This window comes from Tachysurus vachellii, chromosome 10, assembly GCF_030014155.1.
Source record: "Tachysurus vachellii isolate PV-2020 chromosome 10, HZAU_Pvac_v1, whole genome shotgun sequence".
Classification (NCBI taxonomy): Eukaryota; Metazoa; Chordata; class Actinopteri; order Siluriformes; family Bagridae; genus Tachysurus; species Tachysurus vachellii.
Genome location: NC_083469.1, coordinates 23,140,939 through 23,153,480, shown reverse-complemented (window position 1 = coordinate 23,153,480; position 12,542 = coordinate 23,140,939). Strand labels below are relative to the sequence as shown.

General features: G+C 38.8%; 1 protein-coding gene across 1 annotated transcript; it reads left to right on the top strand.

Annotated features, from left to right (window-relative positions):
* The first annotated feature begins 694 nt into the window (after nt 1–694).
* LOC132852863 (kelch-like protein 28) lies at nt 695–10,795 on the top strand. Its single transcript, XM_060880350.1, has 6 exons — nt 695–822; nt 3,228–3,488; nt 3,648–4,285; nt 4,431–4,874; nt 6,028–6,236; nt 7,079–10,795. The coding sequence occupies exons 2-6, from the start codon at nt 3,228–3,230 to the stop codon at nt 7,240–7,242; spliced, it is 1,716 nt and encodes a 571-aa protein (XP_060736333.1). The 5' UTR covers nt 695–822; the 3' UTR covers nt 7,243–10,795.
* Nucleotides 10,796–12,542: the final 1,747 nt, after the last annotated feature.

Sequence of the window (12,542 nt, the reverse complement as noted above, 5' to 3'; positions counted from 1 at the left end):
TTCTGGAAATTGTCTACCAGTCAGATAATTATCTGGAAAGCAGTGGTCATATAGTGTTCACTTCACACCAATTGAGAAGAGGGCTGCATTCGGTAACTATATACTTTGTTGTAAAAATATATCATTTGAAATATTAATAACATTAGATACTTTAAAACTGATTTATACACTGTGTTCATATACTTGATACTACCCTTGCTCCCCTGTTTTGTGAATTAATGATAGAATATTGTTGAATGGTGAAATGGTGTAAGAAATACATGAGTAACTGTGTGTTATTCATACCATACTACCACCCTAACAGGTTATTAGGTTTGTTTTTAAACTGATAGTGCTTTTAGTAGCTGACAGTGAACCAGTATCAGGATTTATTTATTAATAGTGACTTCAAATGACTTCTGTGAGTTGCTGTGGATAAAGGTGGCTGTTTAATGCCATGCATGTAGACATTATTATTGTTATTATTATTATTATTATTATTATTATTATTGTTGTTGTTGTTGTTGTTGTGGAGTAGAAAACATCTATAAATCATTAAAATGACAATTGAAAGCGTTTAGATTACCTGTGCTGCAAACATTTAAACATTTAATATAAGTAATACACACATGGTATGATGTGAATGATGGGTTCTCATGATTTCGTCAGACGAGTGAGGTTTTTTAAGGTTCCGTAGTCCCGGAAGTGACGCAGAGCGAACCTCCTTTTTGTGTTTGTTTTGCAGATAGACGCTGGAGGCTTCTTCCACTGGTGCCGTGTAAGCCCTCCACTATCGCAATACACCTCGCTCACTCACACGTCCGAGAGCAGCCCTGGATACAGGTACTTATCAGCATATTGTTTCAACTTTTAATATTTAAAACGGCACCGTGGAAAAGAACAGTTCTCGACTAGCTTTGTTGCTAAGGCTAGTGGATGTAGCCTAGCAATGTTTATTTTTAGCAACAGTTGTATCCAGCCAACGGCAGTCACTAACAGCTAGCATGTTAGCAGTCTAATTTTAGCCGCCTAGCTAAAGTTAACTTGGTTGTCATACTCAGAATTCAGGCAGGTGATCTGGTGTCCTTCGTAGATAGCGACTGTTAATGTTCTTTTTATTTTGAAGTGAGAATAACTGAACTGTTAGCTAATAAACGGTATATTTTTGGAGTCTTGTACCGTTTTGCATCATACTGGCTATTCAAAATGCTATTTTTTACCTAGCTTTACTTACGTTTCCTAAGTTCTTGGTAACATCAAAACAGTTACCTGTACATTTATTTTTATATTTACAGCATTTGGCAGACGCCCTTATCCAGAGCGACGTACATAAGTGCTTAAATCTCTAACATTGAATACATTAATGCTGGCTCACTAAGTTACATACTTAAGATCTTAAGATACCATGAGTTTAAAACATTGTTCAGAGTTACAATGAAAAAGTGTCAAAGGTTTTTTTTTTTATAAATGCAAAAGATAGGTAAATAAGTGCTAGTTGAAGTGTATTAAGGATGCATCTTTAATAAGATGCAATAAACACAATGTTTCTATCCATATAATACAAATAACACTATAAAACTTATGTAGCATAAATAGTTTAAACCATTGTCTCAGAACAATTAATGAGTGATTTAGGTTTGAAAACATCATCTTTTTAGGAATCTTTGTATGTATTTGAATTGTCTTCTTGACAGTCATTTCACAGACACGCCCACAACATGAATTCTCATGCTCATCAATCATAAGAAGTTTCATGTTTACTGATTTGTAAGTTCACTTTCAAGCAGTTGAATGTCAATTTGTGGATTTGCAATTTTTGGTAATGCTAACTGTAGTTAAACTAGTGCAGGTTTTGGAGCAGCGCCCTTTATACATGAGTGGAATGGGTGTTGTACCACGCCCGTTTACATTATGTACCCAAGCACACAAAGCCACGGCCACAAAACTCATCTAGGGACACTAACTGGGCCGTTCATCACCTTGAAAGTCAAGTTACATCTTCATAAACATGAAACTCTTCATGTAAAGCAGATGTGAAGGGGCGTCAGGGGCATGCTTTTCGAAACACTGATAAGTGGGCAATCCAGATACGAACAAACATTCTGGAGAACACGTCTTATCACAAAGTCTGTTATAGAATCTGGTCAAGATTTTATTTGGATCATTTTGTACAGTGTCTACATTAATAATGAATAATCTCAGTAATCTTAATCGCCCAGTGTAAAATTTTATCCTTATTGACATCCAAATAAAAAAGCCTCAGAGGTATGGCATTTGATTAGTGTTTATCTTTATCTTAAAAAAAGATTCAATATTTGCTCATGCGAATTTCATTTGTCACCATTTTTGGGTAACAGTTTACTTATCTTTCAATAATCTATTTGTTGCAATAGAAAATTTAGGCATATTACAGCTTTTAAAAAGACTTTAATTTTGTCTGTTATTATATGACCTTTTTTTTTTGCAGAGATTTTATTCCTACTGCATTAGTATTTGTTGTTGACACACAGGGCTGGGTAAAGGAGGAGGATGCACAAACAATGCTGTCCTTTTATGTCCTCTGCTGTTGGAACCTATTGTGATTACAGAAAAAAATGATGTAAAACCTAAATTCCGCCTCCTTTTATACAATTACAGTGATGACCCAAGATAAAGGATGGCATTGCCTGGTACAGAGTGTGCCATGCTTTATGTTGTGTACATGTGTTAAGGCTAGTACACAATATAAAATATTCTCCTTGATTTCCCAGTCACCAGCTGTTTCTCATGTAGTCTGTACAGTTACCAATCTGATTTTTTTAATGCTCCAATATTCTGTTTGCTTAGTGTGAATAAACCCCTCTGAGATTAGTAGCAAGAACAGCACTGAGAAAAGCCAATGAAATTCCAAGATTAAATCGAATTCCTCTGCTGTAATGCTCAACAGATCCCTGAACCCAGTTCACCATCCTTTGTATTTGTGTGTACGGGAGGACCAGGGCAAGGCTCATTTTCTAGAAGAATAACTGTGTTGGGTCAGTACTGCAGGCTCTTGGGTCATCTCTTTGATTATCTCTAGAAACTGGAAAAGGGGAAGATATCAATAAAGTCCACACACTGACATGTGCTCAGTCAGCCTTAGTAACACCTCACGTGCACTCTTTGTTCAGCTTTTACCGACGGAAATGATTCGACTTCTGTGGTTAAAGCTGCCAACCACTAAGAAGCTGATGTGATAAATACTGCTGTGCATATGTATTTCTTAACAGATGGACCAGCAGGCCCAGTCCTATATGCTTGCCAGTCTGACACGGCCTCACTCAGAGCAGCTGCTGCAAGGCCTACAGCTGTTACGGCAAGATCACGAACTGTGCGACATAGTGCTACGTGTTGGCGAAGCCAAGATCCACGCGCACAAAGTGGTGTTGGCCAGCATCAGCCCGTACTTCAAGGCCATGTTTACAGGCAATCTTTCTGAGAAGGAGACCTCAGAGGTTGAGTTTCAGTGCATTGATGAAGCTGCACTACAGGTAACAAACAGGTTCACAGCTATTCACCTAAATAAAGTTTTAGGGTTGACAGAGAACGTGGCACACAACAGCTGAAATGAATTAGTTTTTTTTAGAAGCAGCAAAATTTCTTGATTATGAAGTGTGCAGTTTTAAACATTGCTGTTATGATTTTTTTAGGCCATCGTGGAATATGCATACACAGGAACAGTTTTCATCTCACAGGAAACAGTGGAGTCCCTCCTTCCAGCTGCTAATCTCCTACAGGTGAAACTTGTGCTAAACGAGTGCTGCAGCTTCCTGGAGAGCCAGCTGGATGCTGCAAATTGCATCGGCATCTCACGCTTTGCCGAGACTTATGGCTGTCATGACCTCTGTTTGGCAGCCACCAAGTTTATCTGTGAGAACTTTGAGGAGGTCTGCCGGACAGAGGAGTTCTTCGAGCTAACCAGGGAGGAGTTGGACGAGATTGTGTCCAGTGATTGCCTCAAAGTGCTCACAGAGGAGACAGTCTTTTATGCGCTTGAGTCTTGGATCAAGTATGATCTGAGTGAGAGGCAACAGTACCTAGCCCAGTTACTGCACAGCGTGCGGCTTCCTTTGCTCAGTGTTAAGTTTCTGACGCGCCTCTATGAAGCCAATCACCTCGTTCGGGAGGACCACGCATGCAAACATCTTCTCAACGAGGCGCTTAAGTACCATTTCATGCCAGAGCACAGGCTTTCCTACCAGACGGTGCTGTCCACCAGACCACGCTGTGCACCAAAGGTTCTTGTTGCAGTAGGAGGCAAGGCAGGACTTTTTGCCACTTTGGAAAGGTAAGAAGTGTAAACATACATTTCTAACTGTGTGTAAAAAAATTTCAGCTCCATGTACTGTTGTTATCAGGTTTAAGGTTCAGAATGGATTTTGAAGTTTATCACTCTAATTTCTCTGTATGTTTTGTTGCCCAATCTTTGACAGCATGGAGATGTACTTCCCTCAGACAGACTCGTGGATTGGCCTGGCCCCATTAAGCATGCCCCGCTGTGAGTTCGGGGTTGCTGTTCTGGACCAGAAGGTGTATGTGGTGGGTGGTATTGCTACACACATGCGCCAGGGCATCAGCTACAGGCGGCATGAGAGCACTGTGGAGAGATGGGATCCGGACAGCAACACCTGGTCCTCAGTGGAGCACATGGCTGAGTGCAGGAGCACGCTAGGGGTTGTGGTGTTAGCAGGGGAGCTTTATGCACTTGGAGGCTATGATGGTCAGTACTACCTCCAGTCAGTGGAAAAATATGTCCCCAAAGTGAAAGAATGGCAGCCTGTGGCACCCATGACCAAATCACGCAGTTGCTTTGCCACTGCAGTGCTTAATGGTATGATTTATGCTATTGGAGGCTACGGACCTGCTCATATGAACAGGTAATATATGGTTAACAGATCTGATATGATTAATTTTTATGTAATGATGCTAAATATTTATCAACTTGAAAGGTCAAGTTTTTTCCCCCCAACAATATTTAAATACCAGCATGAATATGTACTTTATTTAGGAACGTTCATGAACTACTCTTTCATGCATTATCTAATCAGCCAATCATGTCGCAGCAGTGCATTGCATAAATTTATGCAGTTACTGGCCATAAGTTTCAGGTAATCATCCCTCAAAATGGGGGGGAATGTAAGCTCAGTGACTTTGAGCATAGTATGATTGTTGGTGCCAGACATGTGCACTTTTGTGCCCAAACCTCAATGGAATGTTTCCAACATCATCCTGTGGTTTTAAGAATTGTAGCTGTTTTGAGAGCGAAGGGAGGCCCTGTTGGTATACCAGTGTTTAGTAGTTGTGTTGCTTCATAGAATTTCATAGATTAAAAAGTCTTACTCTTAGAACATCATTGGATATGTAAAATGGGTAGATGTGATTAAAAGGTGGCTGATAAATCATGAAACAAAGAATATAACCAGTTTTTTTTTTGCTTGATTTTGCCTGATTGGTAGCCAAAGTGAGTGCTTTCAGTGCTTGTAGGTGTACACAAGAGTTCTCTTGTTCATATGAGGGGCATTTTTTAAAGATTAATTTAGGTGATATTATCATGTCAAGGAGCTGGTTGCTAAAAAGCATAAAAAAAGCTGTTATTAGCTTCCCAGAGTTTAGATCACTAAAGACAAATCCATCAGAGGCAAATCCCTTCTTATAAACACGAGAACATGCAAGGTAAGAAGCAGAACACATATTGTTCTGTTACTGAAATAACTTGAGACTATCCCAGTTAAGAGCTGTGACCCTTACGAGAGATCATTTGTTGTGCTGTTTCCTTGACCAAGATTTCCCTCATGAGAGTGTTGAGACGTATAGCACACACTTTCTGCAGGCTGGGAATTGCTTCTATTTACACCTTTTCTATGTTGACGTGTTGTAATGATGGTGTGACTCTGATTCTGAATAGGTTGGATTATAAAATGTTTGTTTTCTTGGACTCTAAATAATCAGAGAGAACAGAAAATGGATCAAGTTTATAGATGAACTCATTTGTTATAACCAGTTAATGTTTTTTTTTTTTTTTTTGTGCAGTGTGGAACGCTACGACCCCAGCAAGGATTCCTGGGAAATGGTAGCACCCATGGCTAACAAGAGAATAAACTTTGGAGTGGGAGTCATGCTAGGGTTTATATTTGTTGTTGGTGGACATAATGGTGTGTCACATTTGTCCAGTATTGAAAGATACGACCCTCACCAGAACCAGTGGACAGCATGTCGACCCATGAACGAACCCCGCACAGGTGAGGAAAAAGTCTGTCTCCTTTCTATATAGCAAAAGGTCTGTGCACACCAGACCATCACACCCATACGTGTTCCTTCCTCAAACTTTTAACACCATATGTTGTAAGCGATCTCGTTAATGCTCTTGTGGCTGAATGGGCAGAGACACGATCTCCAGAGACACAGAAGTCTAGTGGAAAGTCTTCCCAGAAGAACAGAGGTTATTATAACAGCAAAGGCGGGACTAAATCTAGAACAGGATGTTCAAAAAGCGCATGGTTGTGATGTTCAGGTTTCCATAAACTGTTGGTCATGTATTGTATGTATTAATGTAAAGATCTCCACCCAGTGGATTTTACGGTGGAAAGCAATGCTGCATTTGCCATCATGATGTCAAAAAAATGATCTAAAACTTTTAAAACTGTACAGCGATCCAGGTTAACCTACAGAGTATAAGAGGATCCTACCCACGATGAAGATCTACAATCAAACACTTCTAGGCCACAAAACAACCACCTCAATACTTCTTATAATTGCATTTATTAAAGATAGACCTGCTATTTTTAAATATTTGCAGTGAATTACCATCAGTGAGTACATAGAATTATGACTTGTTAGTTCACATGTTGCATTTCACATATTATTTATGAGCACAAGGCCCATTTTGCACTGAAATACTTGTAAATATTATAAAGGGAATTGTCTTTGCTGTGTTGTTTATGTCTGCAAACCAGGGCAAGGTAGAAAAATTCCCACCATGAAATTAGAATTTTATTGCCAAATTCTTTGAACTTTTTGTATACCAGATAGCAGCATGTTTAGTGAGCAGCCCTTTAATTACATTGTACATCTCTTAACACAGGGGTCGGCTCAGCCATCGTGGACAACTGCCTCTTTGTGGTGGGGGGTCATTCAGGGTCATCTTACCTGAACACAGTGCAGCGCTATGACCCAATCTCGGACAGCTGGCTGGACTCCAGCGGTATGATGTACTGTCGCTGTAACTTTGGCCTTACTGCTCTTTGACCCCTGGGGTAGTCGTAGGGTACTTATTTTTCAAGAAAGACAAAAAAAATTTGCATTTCTTTTATTAACTCCCCATTCATCTTTGGAACCACTTTTCTCAGAAGGTTACTGCAGCTGTGTGGTCCAGGGAAGAAAAGAGAGTACCATTCTTTGCTAGATTCCGGTGTTTAAAAAAGTAGAGGCAATGGATCTGAAATACATGTGAGCAAAAAGACTTCTCCAAAGCTGTATGGGTTCTGCGAGGGACTAGAAGGTGCTGAACAGCAGGAGACATCAGTCACTTTGGTGGTTCTTGGATGGCATTGTGGCATTTGTCTGTTTGTAATGCCATTTATTGAGCACTCTTTTTAACTTAGCCACTGGTGCAGCTTAGCACCTTTAATTTCAGTTTGTCTGCAGGTCTGTGCCTGTAGATGATGTGTATGCATGTCACGGAAGGAAGTGTGAGTGTGTGAGTGTGAGTGTGCGCGCGAGCGCGCATGCAGGACAAGCGTTCAGACTCGGGGTTAAATCACCGGCTGGGCTCATAGCGTCTGCATCAAAAGTAGTGCTTCACAAAAAAGTGGAAAAAACTTTATTCACACTTAAAAAGGGCTGCCTTTCTTCACCTTGTATATAGTTTGACTAAAGAATATATATTCTATCCTCCAGTGCATTGCCTGTAAATGTTATCTGCACTTGTGAGTGTGTGTGTGTGAGTGTGTGTGAGTGTGTGTGAGTGTGTGTGAGTGTGTGTGTGAGTGTGTGTGTGAGTGTGTGTGTGAGTGTGTGTGTGAGTGTGTGTGTGAGTGTGTGTGTGAGTGTGTGTGTGAGTGTGTGTGTGAGTGTGTGTGTGAGTGTGTGTGTGAGTGTGTGTGTGAGTGTGTGTGTGAGTGTGTGTGTGAGTGTGTGTGTGAGTGTGTGTGTGAGTGTGTGTGTGAGTGTGTGTGTGAGTGTATGTGTGAGTGTGTGAGTGTGTGTGGACTGAATATATTCATGTTTCACTGCAGTCTCTTATGAATTCTTCCAAAATCTACACACCTCTTCCTAGGTAGCTGTAGAACATTTTTGTTGTTTGTGTTGTAAACACATTCTTTTGCCAGGCCATGTCTTTTATTCTACATCGTTTCTTTTTCAAATGTTGAACGTGTTTTTTTGTTGTTGTTGTTTTTTTTTTATATAAACCATTGCAAAGGTGTGGGAGTTAAGAGAAAAATTCTTCTGGTGCTAGTTAATAATTCAGGATTTATTTCTTTTGTCTGTCTTTTCACAAAAGCGTATTTGATATTAGTATTATTATTTTTTTATTATTATTTGCACGTGTTCTGTTATTGTTACATTTACAGATGCTCCGTCAAGCCCTGTGCAATAAGATCACTGATTAATTATTAATTATCAGCATCTGGAATTATAGCGAATTGTGTCTACAATGACCACCTTCAGTATCAGTTCTAATATTTCATATCGTGAAAACACAGACCGAAACTAGTTCAACTTTCAAATCCAAATCTGGAAGAAGTTAATTTACATACTGTATGTTTAATTTCGTACAACAAATCTGACCAAAAATCAGATTACATGTAGTTTACACATTTACATAAACGAACAATAGTGTACATTAGATTCAAGCAGTCTCTATAATTAATCATAATACATTTTATCCTTTACATTTCAGATCCTTCAGCAAATAATCTATTCCACTGTCGACTTTCTAACGTATCTGTCTTTATGTGAAGTGATTAAAAGCGTGACCTGACTGAAGCCCATATGATTTTCACACATAGACGTCTCCGTGATCATAAATAAATCACTAGGAAAATCCATCAATAAAACATTTATTTAACAGTTTAAAGATCAAACTTTTTACTATAATAATAGTTTATAATATAGTATTGTTTCAGAACAGTGTCTAGCTAAAGAATGCTAGATATCCGCTCTCTAATCTGAGATGGGTTGTTTAAAGATTTTGCTTGGCTTCCTGTCAGTCATTTAATAGACACATTGCCCCAACAATGCTCAACAATATAATCCTCTGGACAATATTAGAACATATTTCCCAAAGCGATCTTTGCACACGGCTGTGCTTACAAACGGAGGTCTGCATTGCACTTATTAAACACTTTAATACTTTGTGTGATATGTATGTAATACTTAAGTTCAAGGCATTTAAATGATGCAATAAGACCATTTCATATATATATTTTTTGTTGGTGGTGAAAGCAAAATGCTGTTAATGTGTCTTTTTCCTTTTCTTTGTTTTTTTTTTTTATTTTAATTTTATTTTTTTCCCCTCCACCACATTTCCTATTGAGATTCAGATTTTGCCTTTATTCCTGTTTTTCGGTACTGACATATGGAGCGTTTAAACCTTATCCCCACTCAAATATCCATTTTTTTTCTAAACTGTAATTATAACCACAACATTAGGGTTTGGACTACCAAAGCAAGAAGGCGTAAAATTAATTTAAAAGTGGTTCGTTTTGTGAACAGGGGAAAAGGGAAAAAAAAGAAGAAAAAAAAGCCTTTATAAAAACTTTTTCCTCCTGCAACAGATGCTGCCTGAAGACAGAATTAACATCAACTGCTTCTTTTTCATGAGGAAGTTAAGATAAAGGTTAAAAAGAAAGGTAAGCATCATAAAGATCGGCACGGTCTTGCATCAGCAATAAATCTATGGATCATTCACGAGTAATACTGACTTCGGTTCCCTGAACAAATCCATCTTCTAACTACCATTTGAAAGGAAAAATCCAGGGTGAATTTTCACGGTTTGCTGATCAATAGGCATAAAAGGCAGTTTGAGAGCGTTTTAAGAGAAACCGGTTGTTGTGTGAAACGAACCATGTACTATTTGCTAATAATAAATGTACTATTGATGTCATAATAACGTCATCTCATTATCGTTGTTTGTGCATTAAATGAAAGAAAGAAAAGGGAAAAAAATCACGCTGGCGTGATCTCGCATTTGTCATGTGTTTATGAATTGTCTTGTCTTGTTCTTTGCATGCAGTAATGACTCTAAACCTTTCTAACGATGCTTCATTCTTTACTATGGTTTGTCCGATTTATTACAGCTTCAGAGCAGGAGCACCGGCGGCCATATATGCATCTCATGTAATCTGAACACGTGAAACTGCAAAATGAAAGGATATTTGTGATGTTTTTTTGTTATCGTTCTGAACTCCTGTCTTGTCACCACTCTCACCAAAGTGCTTGTTTTATGAGGGAGCTGGATAAAATCAGAGGAGTGTGTGTGTTTGGATGTGTTTTAGACTTGATTCCAATGTCTAAAGAGCATTGTGTGAAACTGATGTCAAACACCTGGATTGTGTTTAGGTTTTTTTCCCGTAGGTGTCTGGTTGTCGTCTGAAGTGAGGTGATAATCTTGATTCTTTTTTTTTGTATGTACCTGTGGATTGTTACTGGAAGTAAAAAGATAAACCTTAATCAATAGATGCAGTATTTATTTTTCAGTTTAGCAAGAGAGAGAGACGGAGCGCATTTCTGCCAGTTTCTTTAGCTGTGTGGTGCAGTTGTACCCAGTGAAATAATAAATGCCAGCCTCACAAGGCAATCTGCTGTGTGTATTATTATTATTATTATTGTAAGCAACACATCACTAAATAAAAGCTCCACAAAGCTTCTTCAAAATCCATAATTAATGAGCGATGTTTCAAGGAAACTCCCAAGCCATTAAGCATGCTGAAATATATTAAAATATATGTTAGCGACTGATATCACATAATAGAAGTTGCTAGCACAGTTATGGTGGTGTTTCACTTCTCGAATATAATCAGTCAGGGTTTGGTGTTAACTCACTGTGCTAGAGTGATATTTATGTCACATTGAGAAATCCAATCACAGTAAAGTGGTGCAAGTGTTGGTCCAGAGATTTACATTTAATGGCATTTGACAGATGCCCTTATCCAGAGAGGGTTAATTAATCTAATTTTTATACAATTGAGCAATTAAGGCTTAAGGGCCTTGCTCGGGGGCCCAGCAGTGGCAGCCTGGTGGACCTGGGATTAAAACTTGCAACCTTCTTATCAGTAGTCCAACACCTTAACCACTAAGCGACCACATCCCCCCGTGTCAAAGATAGCGGTCTCTGTGTTGGAAGTGCAGCAGCATCGCTCTCTTAAGCTTAGAGGGTTTGAAAGCCGGGTGGCACACAATCAGTCCTAACACCACTGTAGATAATGTATGAAACTAGACCAAGATATTGCTGAACTCTAACATCTATATGACTGAAAGGATGTGGGTACTCTCGTGTCTACCGATGCCAAAACCAAGGGCTTTAACCCGGATTTATCCCTCATTTGCTTTTGGAAACGTCACACTTCTGGAAAGGCTTTCCAATAGATTGGACTGTGGCTGTGGGGATTTGTGTTCATTCAGCCACAAGAACATGAAAAAAAGTCGGGCACATGGTCGATGTTGCAGTTCATCATGTTCAATGGGGTTGTGGTCATGGTTCTGTGCAGGGCACTTGAGTTCTTCAACAACAACCTGGAACAGATTTGGGAAGGGAAATTATAACACACAAAGACATTAGACAATTGTGTGCTTCCAGTTTGAGGAAGAACCACATAAGGATGTGATGGTCAGGTGTCTAAACAGGTGTGTGGGTGCATCACTTACCTGAGGAAGACCTGGCACCAGGATGTAGTATGTGAAGAAATTAACGTGCCTCTAATGTTCTATTAAAAAGCCATTTATTGCATACAAGGCCAAGAACCATATGATCCCACATCACTGACAGATTAATGCGATTTCTTGTTTGATTAGTCATCCTTAAAACAAACCCAAGGAGCCAAAGTAATTGTGTTTTTTTAATTATAAGTAACTGCAAAATGATTTAGATAATAATTACAAATATAGTCATTTTTGTGGAAACCACATTGTGTACTTAAATTTAAAGAAGCCCGTATTCATGAAAATTCTCAGTGCAAAAAGTTGCTCTTTGGTTTCAGCAGTAAGATCAAGAAACCTTACTTCTAAATTCTAAGTAACGTTTTAGAAATGTGGGCATTTCCCATTAAAATTAAAGAGAAGATCCTAATAAGGATAAAAGTTATTCACAAAGCACCTTAACCGTTAAAAGAGCTCAAAGGTTCTAAGACTAAAATGTTAGGAGTAGGTAGGTAGGACTTTTAAGAGGCTTAAGAATTTAGCAGAGGAGAAAATGGCCGAACGGTGAAGAGGGGGAAGAAATTTATGATTTATTGCTTAGAATATTTAATAATGATAGTGAGTTAATAAAACACTACAGATTGGATTATTTTTGTGAACAATCATATTAGAGTTATCATCTCAGACAC